Source organism: Necator americanus, chromosome IV (genome assembly GCF_031761385.1).
Source record: "Necator americanus strain Aroian chromosome IV, whole genome shotgun sequence".
Lineage (NCBI taxonomy): Eukaryota > Metazoa > Nematoda > Chromadorea > Rhabditida > Ancylostomatidae > Necator > Necator americanus.
This window is the reverse complement of record NC_087374.1, coordinates 32,046,911-32,067,255: the sequence shown is the minus strand read 5'-3', so window position 1 is coordinate 32,067,255 and position 20,345 is coordinate 32,046,911. Positions and strand designations below refer to the sequence as shown.

Here is a 20,345-nt window from a genome sequence, read left to right as displayed (position 1 = left end):
ATTATTATGCAAAGCGTGATAATTTCAGAAGAATACTTATTTTTCAATATCCTTACCGCGTTGAAAGCATGGCAGATGATCTGGGAAGCTAACCAGAAAACAACATTATGAATTTTTTACAGCGTAAACCTTGTTCTACGGACTCTTCGACTCGAAGAGTTTGTCCATGTGTAAAAAGTCAACGTAAACTGTCAAACTATGTGAGTATAGTTAAAATAGCATTTTATATTCCATCGTCAAATTTCATGAAGGTAAGATCTAGTTACGATATCAATCGAAAGAGCCCGCTTTTTTTATGTCTAATTTCTAATTTCATGTTATCTGCCTTAAAGGCATCACCCCACGAATCTGGTACGGATTTTAGGTGGAGTATTCGTATACGGCATAGTAGATTATGGAGAGGGGTGTGATTCCGTCTATTTCTCCCTAATTGCCGTAAAAAATGGCCCGGAAGATACGGCTTCAGGCGTTTTGGCGCACTATTTTGTACATGGAGTTAGACTGGAGCGCGCCAGCCCTGTGCAGCGCCGCATCTTCCGGGCCGTTTTTTACGGCAATTAGGAAAAAATGGACGGAATCAGGCTAAAAGGGGACGTTTCTTAACTAGAGAATACATATTTTATTAAAGTGTTGTCGACTGAGAAAATGTGTAGAAATTGCGCCGAATACGTGATAATCCCAGGCAATGTTGCTTATCTGTGACAAAAATTGCTCCACAACTACACCCGGAAGGTGGAATCGAACCACTGCGGCTGCTAACCGCCTACAGGTTTGAAGCCTGCACATCGGACCACCGAAGATCATCCGGGCACCGCCGCTGTTCGTACGCGCCTTCTTATAATCACCTGAATGCGAGCGTCGTACAACACGCGACCTCATCAACCTCGTTCAACGTGCACAAATCAATAAAGTTAAAGTAAGTAAATTTGTTAAGAACTTTGTAAGCTAGAAATTACCAGCAGTTCTACCAGGTACAAAAAGAATATAGGCATCCAGCAATAAACAACGTTATATACTTTAAACTATATATTTTTGTGTGTGTATTCCACTTTTATACCTATATTTCTTTTTTATACTTTTTTTTGCTACATTTTCTATTTATTAGGTTGTCGGAGAAGTCACAACGTATTTTTACTATGTTTTTCAAGATTCGTTTATCCATATAAAGAACAACCTTTGCACCTCCGGCCCATTCAGGAACATGGAACACTCCAGCACTTTTTCGTTACTATTCCGAACTCACATATTTTATAAAGCAGAAAATGCAGTTATTACAATGCTATTTATTTGTTGTAAACATCGCTACTAGTTAGTTTAGTTTATTACTTGATTGATTTTTTCTTGATTTTGCTAACTGGTCTCAGAATGAACGGAATTGCTTAGTTTGACATCTGTACATGATTTTAAATTTTGGCAATGCTAAACTCTTCCGCTTCTGCGCATCTCGATAGAAACCATTTCAGTCATTAACTTTATTCAATTTTATTTCAGTTATTTAACAAATTACAAAACATTTATTTAACAATCCGGAATTTTATGAACGGTTGACATTTCTGTAAAGCATTGTCGCCGTAAACTTTATGTAACTTTTCACATGCTTAACGCGCGTTCCTTCGTTTATGGAAATAAGATAGTAAAATATGGAGAAAATGCACAGTTTAGTCTTTCATCTTCAACTTGTTGTAAAATTGGCAAAATTCTACCGAATCACTTAACTCGTTTTTAGAGGACGAATTTAGAACTGTCTGCTATCAAATGGCATAATAATAACATAGGTGCAAATGACTCTATTACTTTCAAGAATGCATTAGCACAATTCGCTGCAAAAAAAATGTGTCATGACTTTTCCGACAATTCAATAGAAAAGTACGAAAAAAAAACCGTCAGCATAGTTCAAAAGATGTGATAGGGCTTCTCCCAGTACAAAACTTTCTGGCTCGTGAACAAGTAAAACGATTCCCACCATTTTCGTTGGACATCTTTTTTTTGCATTTGTGTATTGGTATTTGCTGCACCAATTCCTCAAAAGTTTTCAATTCCGTGTTTTCATCAATAATAGGAAAGACAGAGACCAATCGAACGTCATTGTCTGCGTAGAGTATTGTGACCGATCTCAAATAATATATCTGGTTTTGGTTCCCATATTTTAGTGGCCATTAAAAGAGGGATGTGCGTCAGTGGAGATGTGCGAGATATTTTTCGAATATCTTTGCACCATATCTAGTACTTGCAAATATATGCATCAAACCAAATTAAGAATACCCACAATTCTTGAATAAACAAAACATTTGAGAATCAATATTTATTCCATTTGCACAAAAATAATAAAAGACACCGGTTTCATAAACAAATTTCAATGTAAATAAAGTTAAGACACTGTTATTCCATGCATTCTATCAATGAAACAACAATAATTAATGACCAGTACGGATTCGAAGATCTTAATAATACATATTTATACTACATAATAATAAATAGCCCAAAATAATCTACGTCCTATATGTTGACAGCTCAAGAATATGAGTTCAGACTACTCAATGAAATGACCTTAAGTCAAACCTTCAAAGCTGTATCTATACCCCTGTATTCCTACAAAAATATTAAATATGAGCGGTGATGCGAATAAATCCCTCATTAAAACAAATAACCCTACTATTTTTTCTGTTTTATTGCCTTATCACTGTATATCTGAATGTATTTGTCAAATACAGTAACTTTCCTTTCCTCTCCACATTTATTACGAATCATAATTCTTTGATTCTCAATGTTAAAGTCAACGTTGTAGAGAATCTCAGCAAGGTCAACGGGTTCCGGAAACTCCAAGGCGAGGTATTGGAAGGACCTTCGACCCTCTATCCACTCCTGGAAATTCAAGATCTAGTCAGTAAATCCATCTAAAGAATATCAAGTTGAAACAAGGTTACGTCAAATTTCAAGATGGAGCAGAAAAATGAAAACAAGAAAAGGGACAGTGTGACTCAAGGGAGCAGAGAAGGACATTTTACAGGTTTAGGTTCGCACAAAAAAAATAAAGGTATAGTAGGGTCAAGACGACATGAAGCACGGTGGTGTTGCGTAAGCTGCTGCGCACGAAGCGGTGCGGTGGAGCGTAGCGATTAAAATTGAGGGAGGACCCCTACTAGCACAATTCTTCGCTGAAGTTCGCGATGGTCCCACATAGATTCCAACCGCTTTCTACCATCGCGTAACTTCGAGCGCAGACGCTTACGCAACTGTGCCGTACTTCTTGTCGTTTAAACCACGCTATATGCGTGTGTTTTCGCGTACGGAATTCAGTCCAAACTTGACTGTAAACTGAATCTCTTAGAATTGTGACTAATAACTCAATTTTTAAAATTCTATTGAAATCTCTACTTGAGCTTAAAGTAAATTTTCAACATAATTGTCGGGTTACTTCTAAAACTAGGATTGGAAATAGCACGTAGTGATGAATTTTAATCATGTTTCAGGCGTTTTAAAGAGAATATTCTGTGTTAGCTACTGTATAACTGATGTATGAAGATGTAAATTGTGTTTATTTCATCAAAAGATTTGCATTCTGAAACGAATGGAGAAATACATAGCTTCTGTTTGAATTCCAGACCGAGCTTTGATTGAGCTGAAGGAAGTCAATCAGAAGCTACGTATTCAACATCCCAAGATTCAAAGATAGTCGAACATGTGTTGTACTAATGTGGAAATAGTTGGTAAAAATGAGAATCAGAACAGGAACATGTCACAAAACATATTGTTAGAAAAAAGTTTAGAATAAGATAACGAAGTGAAGTTGAAGCCTTACCGTTACGAATTGATTTACTGCAGTGGCTGTGATATTAGTTCCGACCACCGCTAACCATTCGTTTCGACAATCCGCAAGATAATTGTCACAAATTTCTGTTGGCAAAAGTACTCCAAATCGTTCCAGCTGAAAAGTAACTATTTATTCATCAATTCTTACGCCAACTACGTCAATCAAATATCCTACCCTCTTAACGGTAGCGGTTTCTGTAAGATCATGTGCGAACCGCTCATTCACCGTGATAGTGTTTATGATGGAGAGCTCAGAGATCTTCATCGTATCCAAAAGTCGTACAAACAACGAGGGATCCGCGGAGATACGGCAATAGTCCAGACCGAGACGTTGTACAAGAATTCGATGTTTTCTGAAGGCACGTTCCATTGACTTCACGAACTCGTCAGTAACCTCCATCTGAAGAATTCAAATTCAGAGTTTGTATTCTGCAAACACAACCACATGATTCAAGTCACAATGACTCTATTAAGTCAAGAGAGTATCTTTGAAACAAAACTCATTGAACCCTAGTTCAGTTGCGTAGGCAACTGCTTTCAGAGCGTCCCAATAGAGCTAGCGGTTGCGATCGAGGTGGGACCCTCGCGACACCTCCGCTCGCCTGTTCAATCCCAGATAAAATAGATAATGGTTCTATCTTGATCGCAACCCTTCGCTCCACCGCGCTGCTTCGAACGCATCCGCTTGCGCAACTACTGCAGCCTTTAGCTTATTCTGAACCAACTATATAATATTTGTCCCGTATATCTTCCTCTTTATTCGCCATTTTGCAGTGGGTGCGTGACCAGCCCCTATTTATCTCGTCCCAGTTTTGCACGATGGTAAAAGTTCTTACATATGAAGTTCGAGTACAGACTTCTATGAAAGAATATAAACAACTGGAGACACAGCCTCTCATAATAGATGTGGGTAGTCTTTTAGGTGTTTTTTTTCTCATGAAACTCCGAATGGTAGTGATTACTTTCGTTTTTCTTTCGTGTTCTTTGTTGCAATGGTTGAAGTACTTGAAATAACTTACGTAAGAAATTGTTAGTCCTCGGATTTTGCCATTCTTGAAAAGCCTCACGAACGTTTCCTCATCATAAGTTATGTGTGTCTCATCGTCCATCACCTCAAATATGGTCACTATCAGTGTTTATCTAGAATTTTCTCGTTTGTGTCTTTCTAGAAGTTGCACTAACAAATATGTCAAATAGTTCGATCTCGAAAATGCGAATACAGTTCCTTCTTATGCTGCATTAAATTCTTATGGATATGGTGCATAATAAAACATAGCGTTGGTTTCCTAGATGTGAAAATAACTTACCGGATGCAACTCCACGTAATGGAAAGTCCTGTGAGGCAATGAAAGTCGGTGAAGTTCAATAAGATTATTCATAGCTGAACAAGAAAGGCGAACTGCTAGTACGTCTTTTACTTTCATCTACAAAAGAATTATGAGAATATGGAACTTGAAAGTTTGATTTACAAGGTCCCACCTTTCTTAGAACTTCTAGTTGGAGCTCCTGAGGGAGGGCGAAAAAAGGGAACTGATCGCAACCACCCATACCGCTCCTGTTATTTCTGTAATTAGTGGTAATTTAGGAAGTTTTCTAATCTATCTACGTCATTTATACTGTCTGACTCGCACAAATATAAAATAAAATAGGAAAGAATAAATTAGCTGCAGACCTGGTGAATCAAATACGAAGAGTACACACTACTTATAGGAGTCTCGTTGTCTAGAACAAGGTCAAATCCTAGGTTTGTCTCACCTTTAACATTGCTTCAAGGGGGACAATGATAATAAATTAGAAGACGGCTTGACTGCAGGATAATTTCCGCACATCATCGTAACCTTGTTGACCCTTTAATAGTTGACAATGCCACGAGCAGCGAATAATCGTTGTCACGTAAAAATCAATAACTTTACAAGACTTTTACTGACTGTGGAAGCACGTCCCTATTATGGGGAGAAGAACCGATTTTTCGATCGGAAGCGGATTTTTCGTTTTAAACTCAAGAATAGAGAAATGCTCTAATAGAGAAGGTTGCCGCTTTTTGTTTTACTTATACATTGCCTGTCAGGTTTGTTGAGCTAAGGAGTATTTTTCCTAGTCGTTGAAGTTGTTGAATTCACAAGATTGTTTCTAGAGTATTTCTACGATGTGCACAATTATTATTCTCTTCTTAGCTATTGCCGATTTAGTCATTAGAATTTAGCACTTTATTCTCTCACAGATAAACAATGGAGGATTTGTTTACTGCTAGTGTGGCTATTTGAGTCGATAAGTATATGTTAAAAGGGATGTCAATATGAAGCATTTCCAAGCTTTTATCTAGTCTTCTCAGATCGACTGGTCAGCTCCTTTTTGATTCGTGTAGCCACGGCTGCCACTACGGCTGCTCCAATGCCGCTACCATCTTTAGACAGCATAAGTTTGTACTGAAACATTCACTGTCTTAAAATCATATCAACGATGCTGATGGTTTCTAATGCAATAGTGTGTTTTAACGTTGCAAACATTCTCTTACTTGGACTTCTCTATCAACCAGATTACCAATTTTTTCGTCTAACAGTCGTTTGAAGGAAGGATGGAAACGATATACAGATCCATCAACACCAACGGTAACTTTATAAGGACGTCTCATTCGATTCAGCACTTGTGAAATAGCAGCGGCAGTGAGATAAGCTGCTCTAAAATACCCTCGAATCATACTCTTTATAATCTGTAATCATCTCAATAACCATAATACTAAGAAAAAAAAAGTGAGATGTGGTCAACAATTCACAAGAATCAATTACCTTCTACTAACCACCGCGCAAACATAAGCCACATGTTGACAGTCATCATCGCTAATATTTCTGACACCAATCTGTCTGAGAATTTCCCGTGTTTTCGGGAAAGATCTTAGCCGTCCTCCTTCTTCCATCTCACTTTAAAAATGAAAATTCATAGTGTGCGAACTCTTAAAGAAAGTTCGCGGAAGTGGAAAAAATAAAAGTTTATAAATGCCCTTTTTGCTGAGGAGAGGAATCTGAAAAGAGAAGATTGTGCTGTGATTTGATTTTCGCTTCGCTTAACCAGTTCCAATTTCTCTACTACTACTTGAAAATTTGTGAAAATTAAGTATCACTATCACGTTAATATAACGAAATAAGCATAGAAGTTGTTGAGTTGTTGTACACCATACAAGTTTTTCGAGGTCTAAGCAAATTAAAGTTCTTCGTTGCATCCGAAATATAAAGGGTTCTCGTGGAAATCACCTGGACAATACTGAGAGCAATTTTTGCGATCATGAAAGTTATGCGTAGTTCAGAATTCAAGATGGCGTACGACAACTGTGGCTACAGGCTGGGAGTGATTTTGCCTACTACTGTGATTTAAGCGCTCATGAAGCAATGAGTATGGGTTCTCGAGAACTCGAATTTGTCGAAAAGAGTAGTCGTTGCATAGCTCCTTACGATAAGTAGACGTTATGAATTGGTTTGTAGGAAAAAACTAAATCTTTATTCAATTTGAAAGAAAAGAAAACTTTGAGAGATTAATTGTACCTACGTTTCAACATCAGACACAAATTTCGTTGTAAAACACTCTCTTTTCGATATCGCAAAATAGTCTCCTTTGAAGAGAACACCTTGTTTTGCCAGGAGTTCCAGAACAATGCGAACCAATTCGCCCATGTACATCCCAGAAATCATTTTTTCGAATCTGAAAATGAAACCTTTTGTAAGACAAATGACCACAAACTTTATTTACTTGTTTGATGGTCTTCTGGAAGTACTCACAAGTGCATCTTAGGATTAATACTCTTTCCATCAACCTCTCTGTCGTAGTCCGTGTAAACGAAAGAAAGACAGCCGTCGTCACCAAACGCTCCCCATTCCATATTAATAATCATCTACGAAATAATATATGTTTGTAATAGAAGCGAAAAAATAACAATATGGCATCAAAAATCTCGTACCTCATCAGGAAGGCCGTCGTTTTCCCATTCACCCTTCAATTTCGGGACGTTTCGAAGTTTTTCCATGTAACATGCATTTGTTCCTGTTCCAACGATTACACCCATCTGAACAGATTTTTTTCTTCAAAGAAAACAAAGTAAACAAATAGAAGACGCATGCATGACATTTGAAAGAAAAGTTTCGATGTACCTGGCAATTTCTTTCCTTGAATGCGCATGCCATCAGAGTTCCAACAGTATCATTGAGAATTGCGACAACATCTATGTCAACATCCTTAATGCTGCTAACATATTAACTTTATTTGGAACCTATGAATGTAAAAATAGGTTGCAAAAAACAGTTTATCCCATAGAATCATAACACGACCAAAAAAAAAACTAAAGAAACATAGGAAGCAAGAAATTGGAAGAGAAAATATCTAACCGAACGCTTCTTGCATGCCTTTCTCAGCAAGCGAACTACATCTTTCCCTTCGACACCGCTAGCGCAGAATCCTTTTGACCAATGTATTAATTTTCCTCTGCAAATATTTCATAGATAGTTACAATTATAAGTCCAAGCAAGTTTCTCTAGTATTTACTCTCTTTACTACTATTTGTGTCATCGTAATTCCAATCGTAGTCGTCGTGATTACGGGTCCGCAACTTTTAATTGCATATACTATGTGTTTCATACTGAGTTCGTTCACATTTTTCTTTGAAATAATTATGTACTGTTCTTGTAGTTCTTACCTACTTTTCTGCGGGTTTTCAGAAAAATTCAGTGTGGGGGCACTCAGTACCGCTCTAATTGAACTTACATTCGAACGAAAAAAAAAAAACGTTCCTACAGCACCAAGACCGTTCTTAATTGTCAAATGCGAATTGCAGAAAACCCATTTCTTAGGCCATTTTCGGTTTCGTTAAAAGTATGTCCCAGCTATTCACTTCCAGTGATCCTCTTTTGCGAGTTTGGTAAAATTAAAGCGTCAGTTTGTTATTTCATTATTCTTTCATTAGTTCCAGCACTATTTTCCTTTTTTCTCTTAGTAGCTTTAGCATATATTTCATAAATCCTCTAAGACTAATGCTCAGGTCTCAGAGCTCCGAAAGATTGACGACTCAGGTTGTTTTGATAGGAACTGATCTTCGCAAGTTTAAATCGGACGACACCCCACGAATCTGAGGTGGTGCGAGTTTCAGGTGAGTTATGCCTATACGGAGCTGTGATTCCGTCCATTTCTTGCTAATAGGCGGGTAAAAAAAACGGCCCGGAAAATGCTGTGTGCACACGGCTGGCGCGCTCCAATCGAACCGGTCGTAGAAAATAGCGCACCGGAACGCTCGAAGACGTAAGGAATCATCTCCCTCTCCATAATCTACTATCCCGTATAAGAATACTCCACTTGAAATGCGTGCCACCTCAGATTCGTGGTGTGATGCCTTTAAGCGATAGGGTGGGTGGGTGCTAGCAAGGGTCCCCACTCCATCCTAACCATTACGCTCAACCGCATCGTTCTCAGCGCAGCCGCAAGTGCTCAGAGGTCTTTCTCTATTGTTATGTTTTCCCTAGCTGTCTAAACAACGCCAACATATACGCCCTTTATCAGCCAGCTTTATCAGTTGGCGACACAGTTAGTAAACAATAAAACATGCGTGAAACCTTTTTGTGTAATAGCTCTAGGTAGAACGGAGCTGGTGTATGCAAAGATTGCTAATATAAGCAGTTGCAGATTAATTACCGGTACCTAATAGTAGTCACCGGTTACCTCGAAATAGTTGATTGCGTTAATAAGTATTGGATAGTAATTCGCAACACGAACTAGACCTACTTTGTCAGACCTTCAATTTGAGTTGCAAATGAAAAGGTGAATCCCAATGGGAGCTTCTTCTTTTTGTCGCCAAACTGTTCCTCGGTGAACAAAGCAATACAATGAGCTATGTGATCGAAGAGCTGCAAATGCATTGATTCACTTTTCTGTAGCTTATGTGAGATCCATTGTTGATTATTCCATAGGCCATAGGTAGAAAACTATTGAGTTCGGGAATGGCTGAGTCATTTTTGAAGTCAGTATAGCTCACAAACAGTTCATAGGCAAGAGCAAAACCCGCTCACCGCTTCACCTGTTCCTTTTTGGATAGCACTTGGAATTTCGAAGATTTTACCACACAGTTCGGCCTCAGTTCCTCTGAGCCGGATAAGAAGCACACGGAAATTTGTTCCTCCAAGATCTAACGCTAAGAAGTCTCCGTATTCTGTACCATTCGGGATAGCACGTACGTACGATGGAAGCATTTTAAGGCCAATACCAGGAGCTGGAATGGCAGCTATGAAAAACAAAAGCGGGTAAGATTAGTGGGAAGGAGGAACACTCTGTAATGCTCTAATCGAACTGCACTTGGACTGCACATTAGGGCGCTAAATAGTTTCTAGAGCACAAAGATAGTTCTTAACTGTCAAACCCAGATTGTGGGGAAACCAGTAGTGTGAGTGAATAGCTAAGTCTAAAACCTTAACATTAACGTCCTAGAAGATCTTTGACATGAAAGCTAAAGCTACTAAGAGAAAAGGGAAGATAGAGCTTCCAGAAATAAGAGCGCAATTGAGTGCCTTCTTTCACCGTTACACTTTACACGCCATCTCCCAGGGCATTTCCAGTTTCATTCAAAGTACTACATGACGTGACTTAGCGATTCGCTTCCAGTAAACCAGTTCGTGGAGTATGGTAAAGTTAAAGTCACGCATTAGCAGTTCCAACTCTATTTTTCTTTTTTTCCTCTTAGTAGCTTTAGTTTACACGTTTTAATCGTCTAAGACTAACGCTTAGGTCTTAGGGCCCCACTGATTCAGTTACTTACTTCCAGAAACCAGGGCGCCTTTGAGTGGCCACCCCCAACTATATTTTACCCCAAACAAGTTTATCAGGAATGAATAGCTAAGTCATATCATGTATTACTTCCAAAGAAATTTCCCATATCAGCAAGCCCATAGTCGAATTCCCACTTGGACTTCGATGTAAGCTCGCCCAACTACAAATCAGAGTGAAGTCACGAAGAGTCAGCACGTTTTGCAGACGAAATGGTTTAACGAAGAGAATGGTTCCTGTGCTGCATGCACATCTCTGCGCCTGTTGTGCTCCATGACGCTTTTTCGCGCTCTGATTGCAAGTCGGTACACGCTATTACGGTAGTAGCGCAGTCGAAGCACACGCCATAACGACACAAGTACAGTAGAAGCGCAGATCGATTCTGTTGCGTCAGAGTGCCCGCCTCCCCCAACTACATTTTACTCTGGTTATGCATGGATATAGTGGGAATATTGGGATATATAACTTTCCAAGAAAGAAAACATGTTCATAAAAAATACATTTTACTCTGGTTATGCATGGATATAGTGGGAATATTGGGATATATAACTTTCCAAGAAAGAAAACATGTTCATAAAAAAACAACCTGGCTTGAAGGAATTCCCTTAACTAAAGTTAAACAAGCAAAACAGATGGAGAATGAAGGACATAAGAGAGCAGAAATCGACATCGAAAATCCAGTCTTTGCCACTAGGGGTCTTTTTCGTTTGGATTTTGCTCTCTTTTCTTACTCTCAGCAACTTTCCTCCTTTCCTTCCTCTTCTTTCTTGCACAGTATTTTGTGTTACTTTTCGATCTTAAACTCCAGGCAGGAAGATATGGTTGCAGACTGTATGCAGCAGCAGATGAAGAGAAGCGCGGAATAGAGGTCTGATATTGTAGGATCACCAATAGACAGTCGGATCAGTACGTGATTTGTGATGCTATTACGCCAGCAGTAGCGTCCACAGTGTGGGCATTGCTGTAGTAGAGTCAGAACGAGTTGAAATTTAAGCTCCGGATCCTCTCTTCTTGAAACCTCGGTATTGGGAAGTATATTTATGTTGTCTTGTTATGCCAACGAGGTTTAAATGGAACTTAATTATTGGCCTGAAGTTTCGACAAACTCGTCTTTATCAAAGGTCTCAAAATAGTTAGAGGTCTTTGATCCCATGCATATTCCATCAAACTCCTCCTCTCTGCTTGCCAAGCCTCTATACTGTTCTAAAACGCCACGCAAGACTTTCAAAAGGAAAACAAACTGACCAGCCTCACCGTCTAGCAGGGCTAGTGAACCACCGCGTTCTTAAGGATTGTTACCAGGGCGAATGAGATCTACGCACTGTGCAGTACCCTTAAGCACTGATGTTTGGATAACGTTCAGGAACTGCATGTGAGACAATCTTGTAGCTCACAGATTGTTACGAACGGAAAGGGGTGATTGGTAATTGATAAGCACTTTCTTTTTGTTCATGACTGGAATCCTGACGGAAATCCAGAATGCTTCCTATGCCCTCCTGGGAGATATTTCTTTCCCGTGCGCTAATATCGTACATTTCATTTCAAATTCATTTTCATCATGCTTCTCATTTTTGTGGCGCCCTCACGGTGTTACCGAACTTCCGCCTCTTTTACCAGCCAAATGTTCCTTGATACGCAGATTCGGCATCCTTCTAGTTTGTCCAAGTTCCAGTTGAAGCTCAGTTCATTTGCGTAGCCGACTACGCTCAAAATGGTGCCGCAGTTGGGATCGAGGTGGGACCTCTGGCAGCACCAATCATCTCTGCATCCAAGTTAAGTTAGTTACATTCATACTCGTAATCTGCACCTCGGACGCTATATTCTGCCCCAGGTTTCGTGGTACACGGCTCTTAAGTTAGCGATGGCCTATATCGACCTCAGCCGCGGCACGCTCTGCTTCGAGCACATTTGCTCACGTAAGTGCACCAAACTGTAGCTTCAGTAGCAGTGCAGAGCTGACCAAAGGTTCCACTGTGCAATCTCAAATACAACAGTTTTAAATCCATTGCAATCTTTGAACTCTACAGTTCCATAGAAACGGAACCTAGTGGAAACCATAAGTAAGCGCATGCCCCTAATCCTGCCAAGTACATGACAGAATTATTAGTGTTATTAGTGGGAAGCTCATGTGCTGTTGGTAGGATTCACGGGCCGTCTTCACTTTGTCTATCAGTCAAAGAAATACACCAACCACTTATATCTGGTAATCCGTCTGCCTTGTAGTCTTTCACTTCGTCGTCATCCGAATGCGGCACGTGAATAACAAATTACCCATTTCAAGTAATCTTCACGTCTCCTTGTAATTTTATCGTCTGATTCCAGAGATGTTCTCTTTCATGGCATTGTCGGGCGGTACCGATTCCAGGAGACATTTAGATACAAAAAGGCAGACCCTTGCAAAATAACCCAAAGAATTATGCTACTCACTCTCTCTTTCAAAAAAGAAAGAAAAAAAACATGACACAGCAGCACCATATTTCTAGAGATCCTTACTTTTGGTTAGCGCCTTTGGAGTCTTTGTCGGTACCTAGTTTTTGAAAACAGCATTCCAACAATACTTAATATGTCTACGGTTTGCTAGTTGTGGTCCAGTTCCATACTATACCAATTTGGGATCACTTACGAGTTCCTTTTCTGAGACCTTTCTCCATGCCATCATGTAGCGCCAACATTACACCTCTGAGCTGGTCATCCGTAAGCATCAGGCATTTACAGGCGTCATACACCTAGATTTTCCATATTTGAAGGCAACGTATCACGAAATCGACAATATTGGTCTTTCTAAGAATTGATGGGGGTGGGAGTAGTTCAGTACTGTGAGTGTGATCACGCGCGTTTCCGTCCAGTTGGTCTAAAAGAAAGACGTCAGAAAAGCCTTGTTTGTATCCGTGTTCTCTGCCAGTTCTCTGGCATGAACAATTCCATTATCGTCCAAAATCTGCTGTCCAACTGATATAACAAAAATAAGCAAAAGTTCTTACTGTATATCGCGCACGCACTGCGGACTGCAATCGTTTACCCGTAGTAAGATACATAGTTAGAAGGAAGAGTGCAACCAAGACTGTTTTACACGTCTTTTCTGGATTTTAGGATGTTGACCGTAATCACGCTCGTATTGGAATGAGAAGCACATCCCACCCCATCTATTCGAATACAAATCCCAACAAACTACATTTAATGGATGCGCAAGATTCTTTATACCATATAACTCGTCTAAAGGACTTACATTTCTCGCGATTCTGACGCTCTCAAAACCCGATATTGCATAAGTTGTTTCGTCAATGCAAAAACTGAGCAGATAATTAATAATCCCTCTGTAGACATCAATGAGCATTTGGCAGTCTTCTGAAAACTTTCCATACATTTCCCGTTAATGTAGATCTGAACCATCTACTTTCCGTCGAGCGCGCTTTTTCTTCCCTTTCATAATCTATTGTGAGGGGTCTAATCTGACTGTCCACGTATGTAGGCACATTTGTAATTGCGTGCGTACGCACGTAAGTATGGCCAGATGTGTCTGTGCATGCTTTTGTGTGGATATGTACATGTGTGTATGTGCTTGCTGTGTACACTTGTGAATGTATACGTATGCATAGACGGTGTCGAATGTGTAGAAAGCTGTCCGCAGAGTTCACAGCCGCGGGGGCTGCACGGTTCTACGGCTCTACACTTCGATGGTTATTAAACGTTCACCGTGAGGAAAACGGCGGCCCACGCCGCAATCAGAAAAGACCGCAGAAGGACGAATTAGCAGCCACGATTGGTAGTTCAGTGGGTTAACGGAAAGCGATTTGGGCAGGATATGACAATTAGAAACAGAATGATACTTATATAGAGGAAAAGAGAGTCCGCAGTTGAGGAGATGCACAAGTACAATTGGGTCAAAACGACATGAAACACGGACAGTTGCGTAGGCGACTGCGCTCGAGGCGGCGCGGTAGCGTATGGAGATGAAAAACGTTCGGATGGAGATGAAATATCATTCGGCTCCCCGCATAAATTGTCATCATTGCCAGGAGTTTGAAATGGCTGGAAGCGGCAAATTTTTTTCTTCCATTTCTTTGTCGTATCCCATCCCTAGTTATGGTTATTTTGCGCAAATGATGGAGCGGAAGAGTAGTGGTAGTGGACATCCATGAAGTATGGCAGCTGGCGTGCTTGGTTGGTTATCCAACGCTACGAAATGCCTGTTGTACGCAGAAGTGTTGCGTTGACACCCTGAGACGCCAACCGCAACTGCACTGCCGCTGTCTCGTCGAGAGAGGCGTGGATCGGAGGCTCAAAGCCTCATTCATCAGCTGATATCAACCGGATATCGTAGAGGAGGTGGTCGGATCATAATCGATTATTATAGGTGGTGAGCGTGGATGTTTTCTCATTGAAATCAGCGATGATTCTCGCCGCTCCGCGGGTCCGTCGAACCAAACCGTCCAATATGCTGTGAACTCTACGAGCAGCCTTACACGGTGATTGCGACGCTTTTGCTGCAATACGTGCCCTTTCTCTACTTGACAAACTTGACTAGTTCTTTCTGCTTCGGCTCGTAAAGAGGATCTTACTCATCTTATTGGACAAATTCGGGTCGACTGTATGGATATACGTATGCATGAGTTCAATTCTAAGCGGTCGCCATGGTAGAAGAACTCGGAGAGCCTCTTTCTGTAAGTCACAGCTAATTCCCCACATTTGATATTCAGAAAGGGGAAAGTTGGGGGAGAGAGCACCCAAACAAGTTTCTTGACCCCTGAGGCAATAAACACGGTTGGATGATTTATAATTACGTTAATTACTATAAACACCTTAATTGGCCAACCACTATTTTTTGTGAAAATAAAGATTTTTTTCGCATGCAATAGCTTTACTCATACATTGATTTATATTCACAAGATTGTTGTCCTAAAGGATGTGCTGGGTTAAATGAATGTAATGATGAAGTCTGTTTGGTTATAAAACCCCTCGAGAAACGGATTACTTCGCTATGATCTGCTTCCACAGCTCGCAGAGAAGATGTTCTCTACTGAACAGCCACTTCTGAAGGACGTCCTAGAAATGACCGTCTCACCTATCCTTGGAGTCTGTAACGGAAGCGAATTGTGGCCCTCAACTGAGACCAGTTGCTTCGCATTGGACCAATCCAATTTTTTTTCCTATACTCAAAGAAATGTTTCAAACTGACTTGGTACAAAGAATTGCACTGAACGATGCCGTCCTATACTCCATACATGTGACGCACCAATCACGTTACATCCACTTGGACTACTTTTTAGGTCCTCCCATTTTCGTTACGTTTGTGTTGGAGTAATGAACAAGTATGTCGCGAAACCACTGAGTCCACTGAGGAATGGAGTTTTTATCGACCTCCAACGTTCGCATCATCTCCTTAGCGAACTCGAAGTCGTAGGCGAAGAAGTGACTTCCTAGAATGATTTTCTTTCTCTTTTCTTTTCATGTGACGTTTCAAAAACTTTTCTTTACGTATCCGATCTTTACGGAATTTCAGGTGAACGACACTTGCATTTTTACCATTCGTACTTCCATCGCGCTGCGTCTTTACCGTTCGCGTTCGCCTGCTTCGTGACTTCTCCATAACTGGGCACGGCCCCTTTTTCGTAGAAATCACCGATCAGCTAGCCATTCGTCAAACTCTTCCTTGCAATTCAATGCAAGCTCCGGCTCCATACCATCAGCCAGATCACGATGAGTCAGCATGTTAGCAGCAGCCATTTTGGCGTTATTCAAATGAATGGCGGATTCCTGTCACTTCGGTCTTTTACGCGGCTATTTTCTAAAATACTTCGCAGTTATCCTTCAATCAACACGAATCCGAAATAAATTCTGAGCGTTCTTTTTTGGCTGTTACGCTTCGAGACAGAGGTTCGGAGAAGCAACGCGACGAATTATGTCCAAAAATGGACAATTAAGATTATTCTACCAGTTGATGTATTTACTAAATTTACCAATTCTGCTTAGTGTTTCAGACCTCGGGAAATCTGCTTAGGGAACCATTACGAACATTTTTTGGGTGCTCCTTCCAACCTCTTTTTCTAAACATTGACTTACTTAAACATTGAGTTAGGGCCGGCCATTTCACACAGGATGAATTAAAATTCGAAATTTTTATCAGTAGAATCTACCCTCCACCGTCGAAGGCACTTTGGCCGAAAGTCTTGATGTTTTTCGTGGTCAATAAAATCATCTACTTCTGCTTTTGCAACAACATTTATCAGTCACACAGGCACGATTTTCAACGCAGTATCCGTATCTCAGTACTTTTGTGAAATGATGGATCATGAAGTAGTTCGAATGTTCTCTGTCTTAAAACTACGGCATATTCTGTTTACGTTTCGTGATAGTGTGCCTTCGAGGTTTTTAGATGGAACTCTTCATTTGCTTGACGTTACGGCTTTTTCGCCGTCTTCAGAGGCCTAAATAGAGGATGACTGCAGCAATGCTACGTTTATCCTGTCAAGTGCCACACTACCCTGGGTCGGTGTTTCGATAATCGTTCAGGGTAGTGGAAACAGAAACCTATCTACATTGAAACTAGTAGTACGTGTTGTTCCACCGGACGTGGGGCAGCTAGTAGCACGCACTTGTCACTGACACGTGCTACCTTGACGGGATAAACATAGCATTGCTGCGTCATCCTCTATCTAGGCATCTGAAGACGGCGAAAAAGCCGAAACGTCAAACAAATAAAGAGTTCCATCTAAAAACCTCGAAGGATCATGAAGTGTTTTAGTTTGGCCTTTGTTTTTCCTAATGAATGGGAACTCTACTTTTAGCCACAATATTTTATTGATCGATACACCAAGTCTTGAAGTTGTCTACGTTGAAATCTTTATCCTTCGTGGGAAAGAAGATGAGTAACATAAGATGGTGAAGGTGATATTATGATATCACTAACTATTTGTGAGTTCATGCAATTGTTGATGAAGTTATCATTTTGTGTGGGTCGAAAGTCGTTTGATAGTCCTTTTTAACTACAACCCTAAGTTGTATAACTTTTATAAAGCTGCAATCTCGCACTTCATGGTGAGATTGGTTTTTGATAGAATATTAACCTCCCTAGACTGTTAAGATTATTATTTGCGTAGGTAAACGATGCGAAGGTGCATGGAGCAAGCTGCGTGTTAGAACTCTCACAACAAGGTTTTCATCATCATCTCGTTTTATGTTTATCACATCGGTAATTCTCTCACCTCTTGATTCCTCTCATTCACCTCATTTCTTAGAAAAAAAAGGAATGATTCCTTTTGTGAGGTTTTCCATAAATTGAGTAGTATGAAAAGCTTGACAATCCTTGGCAAAATGCAAAGTTCTGGACTTCTTTCATCCGTTTCAAATTTTCAAACCAAATTCTTTGCAACAGCAAAAAAAGCGCTCTAACCATCACATAGACCACTGCAGATTCCCTACTCAGTACTATGCAGATTTTCGACAAACACGTCAAAGTATTCGTGAAAGCTTACTCATCGGTGACGTCATTGTCGTTGTACGGATGGTGATATTATCAGTACAACAAAGATGATGACCAGCCGGTGTCTAGTTAGTAGAGGAATGAAGAGAAAAACCTACTCTACCATAATCAACAATGGGTTATGCCGTGTTTCATTAAACAAACCTGATAACAGATCTCTTGTAGAGACCGCGTTATCCACAAATGAAAACACTCAAGGTTCGTTCATCTCAGTTTTATCGATGACGACCGCGCAGTCTATTTTGATATTTCCACTTCCTTCAAATTCCTCACAGTTCATGTACAAAATATACGCTTAGCATCACATTTGGTATTTGGATTGTAATGTGCAGGAATTTTTGTTTATTATACAAGGACGTAGTGCTATGTGTCGCCTCATTGCGTTCGTCCCTCTCATGTTTACTAGTCTCAAACAGTAAACTTTGAGCAGGTTCATAGAAATTCATGATCAGAAGCTACCATTGAGCATTGAATATGAATACTTGCAACATTGTTTCACGCTTGATTCTTATTCGATTTGTCTGCTTCGTTCTCGTAGAAGACGTTGTTCATGAACACGGTCTTCTTTCAATTTATTAGTTCTATTTTCTTATTATTTGTTCTATTTTGTTCTTTGTTATCCCCCTGCTTCACTAATACTCCTCTAGAAGAGACGCTCTTGAAACGAGGATTTGGAAGGTCTTCAGTCAAAGTATATCCTGTTTTTTCCGAAACAAGTGACTTCTTTGCTCATTGTGGTGCAGCACGTGAGCAGCTTGGGCGACATAGTATCACTTTATCGTACTCACTTTTCAGTGGGGATGGTGGGGCAGGGGCCGTAACATTTGTATTGTAGTGGTGCATCAATCGTAGCAATTGGTTAATGTTCTCAAATACGACGTATTTGAGAACAAGTGACAGCATAGTCGACCAAGTTTAGCGCGAAAGACAGCCAATAACACTCGACACGGCTTGGATTGGTTCCATGCGGAAGGAATCCCTGCAGAATCCAGCTTGTTCTTTGCTTTGGGCCTCATCTAGAGTCTGTAGTATGCGGACGAGAAGGACCTTCGCGAAGACTTTGTGCAGAAGTCTCAACAAGCATATCAGGCAGTAGTCTCGAAGGTCTTCTCAGTCACCTTTCTGATGGATAAGAAAGGTTCGCGAAGTCTTTTCCGATTTGAGATCATTTTTTCCTGAAGATTGAACGTCGTATGCGCTGAATTGCTTGAAGATGACCATCAACCCAGAGAAAGTCCACTAATATAAAATCAGCCTCAGGGCCTGTACCCAGGTTCTTGCTTTTGATAGCAACTCCCACTTCCGAAGGAAGAATTTTGGGGTGAGCTTCACAAGCGGGGATGATCAGGGTTGACACAGGAACTGGGAATGAAATGTGTTCAAGTAAAACCTTTCAGTGATGGTTTTCATCTCTCAGCGAGAAGTGATGCGAATTTTTACCCCTTTTCATCCAGCAGGAAAGAGTAATTTCTTGAAAAACAGGAAGCACCGCTAGTGTTAGTGATTCGTTGCTGCCCATGCTGATGAGCTACTACAAAAATTACAAACGAGTTTATTGTGCTTTGGACTTTATACATTCATAGATGAAAAATTGATGTCGTCTGGAATAGTTTTTTGTTGTTTTCAATTCGATGAATATGTATTAAATGCAGCTCACCATTAAGACCATGCTGGGATACTTGAACGAGAAGATACCGTCAGAGTTGTAGATCACGAGTATGAATGCGATAACAGAAACGAAAGCACAATGCCTCCTAATCATCGTGAATACGACATGCGAAAAGGACTTGTTGATCGAATCTTCTTACGAGGCAGCTAGTCAAAGTGTCAAATGCGCGAGTGCAGGCATACGCACCAAATTTGTCAGCGAAGGGAGACGTAGTATTAGCTGCCAATTGATTGCCCGTGAGCGAGTATGCCTGCGCCGATACTCGTGATCTGCACCCTTAACAGTTTCTTCTCGTCGAAAGACCCCAGCATCATCAATTTCGTGGTATGTTGTCTTCAGAGGCAGCATACCACGAATTTGACCTGGTGGGGGAACCCGCGAGAAAAGATGAAAAGATGGGGTTGTAGATTGCGGGATCAGGGGTGGTTGCGCTCATCTCTCCCTGCTAGTCCTAAAAAGCAGTGTGGGAACCACTTTAGTCCCTATGCACACGTTCCTGTCCCCTTAGCAGCCTATTCGTTGGTTTTTCTTGAATAGACTTGTGAGAAGAGATCATTGTTTTTGATCGATCACAATTGCGGGCACAAGGCT

General features: G+C 40.5%; 2 protein-coding genes across 3 annotated transcripts; both read right to left on the bottom strand.

Moving 5' to 3' along the window:
- Nucleotides 1-2,652: 2,652 nt before the first annotated feature.
- On the bottom strand, nucleotides 2,653-5,358 carry RB195_003429 (uncharacterized protein; the record flags this gene model as incomplete). Its single annotated transcript, XM_064201074.1, has 6 exons — nucleotides 2,653-2,862; nucleotides 3,800-3,925; nucleotides 3,986-4,210; nucleotides 4,830-4,922; nucleotides 5,118-5,234; nucleotides 5,290-5,358. 6 exons carry the CDS (start codon nucleotides 5,356-5,358, stop codon nucleotides 2,653-2,655), a joined length of 840 nt encoding a protein of 279 aa, XP_064056955.1.
- Nucleotides 5,359-6,125: 767 nt separating this feature from the next.
- Nucleotides 6,126-18,093, bottom strand: RB195_003428 (uncharacterized protein; the record flags this gene model as incomplete). Of its 2 annotated transcripts, XM_064201072.1 has the most annotated exons (14): nucleotides 6,126-6,236; nucleotides 6,326-6,488; nucleotides 6,597-6,728; nucleotides 7,351-7,503; nucleotides 7,581-7,693; nucleotides 7,760-7,864; nucleotides 7,950-8,033; nucleotides 8,184-8,280; nucleotides 9,571-9,692; nucleotides 9,855-10,054; nucleotides 13,229-13,331; nucleotides 13,832-13,950; nucleotides 15,165-15,349; nucleotides 16,226-16,329. In XM_064201072.1, the coding sequence occupies 14 exons, from the start codon at nucleotides 16,327-16,329 to the stop codon at nucleotides 6,126-6,128; spliced, it is 1,791 nt and encodes a 596-aa protein (XP_064056954.1). The 2 variants fall into 2 exon arrangements, with proteins under 2 accessions (XP_064056954.1, XP_064056953.1); XM_064201073.1 differs by lacking the exons at nucleotides 15,165-15,349; nucleotides 16,226-16,329 and adding an exon at nucleotides 18,078-18,093.
- Nucleotides 18,094-20,345: the final 2,252 nt, after the last annotated feature.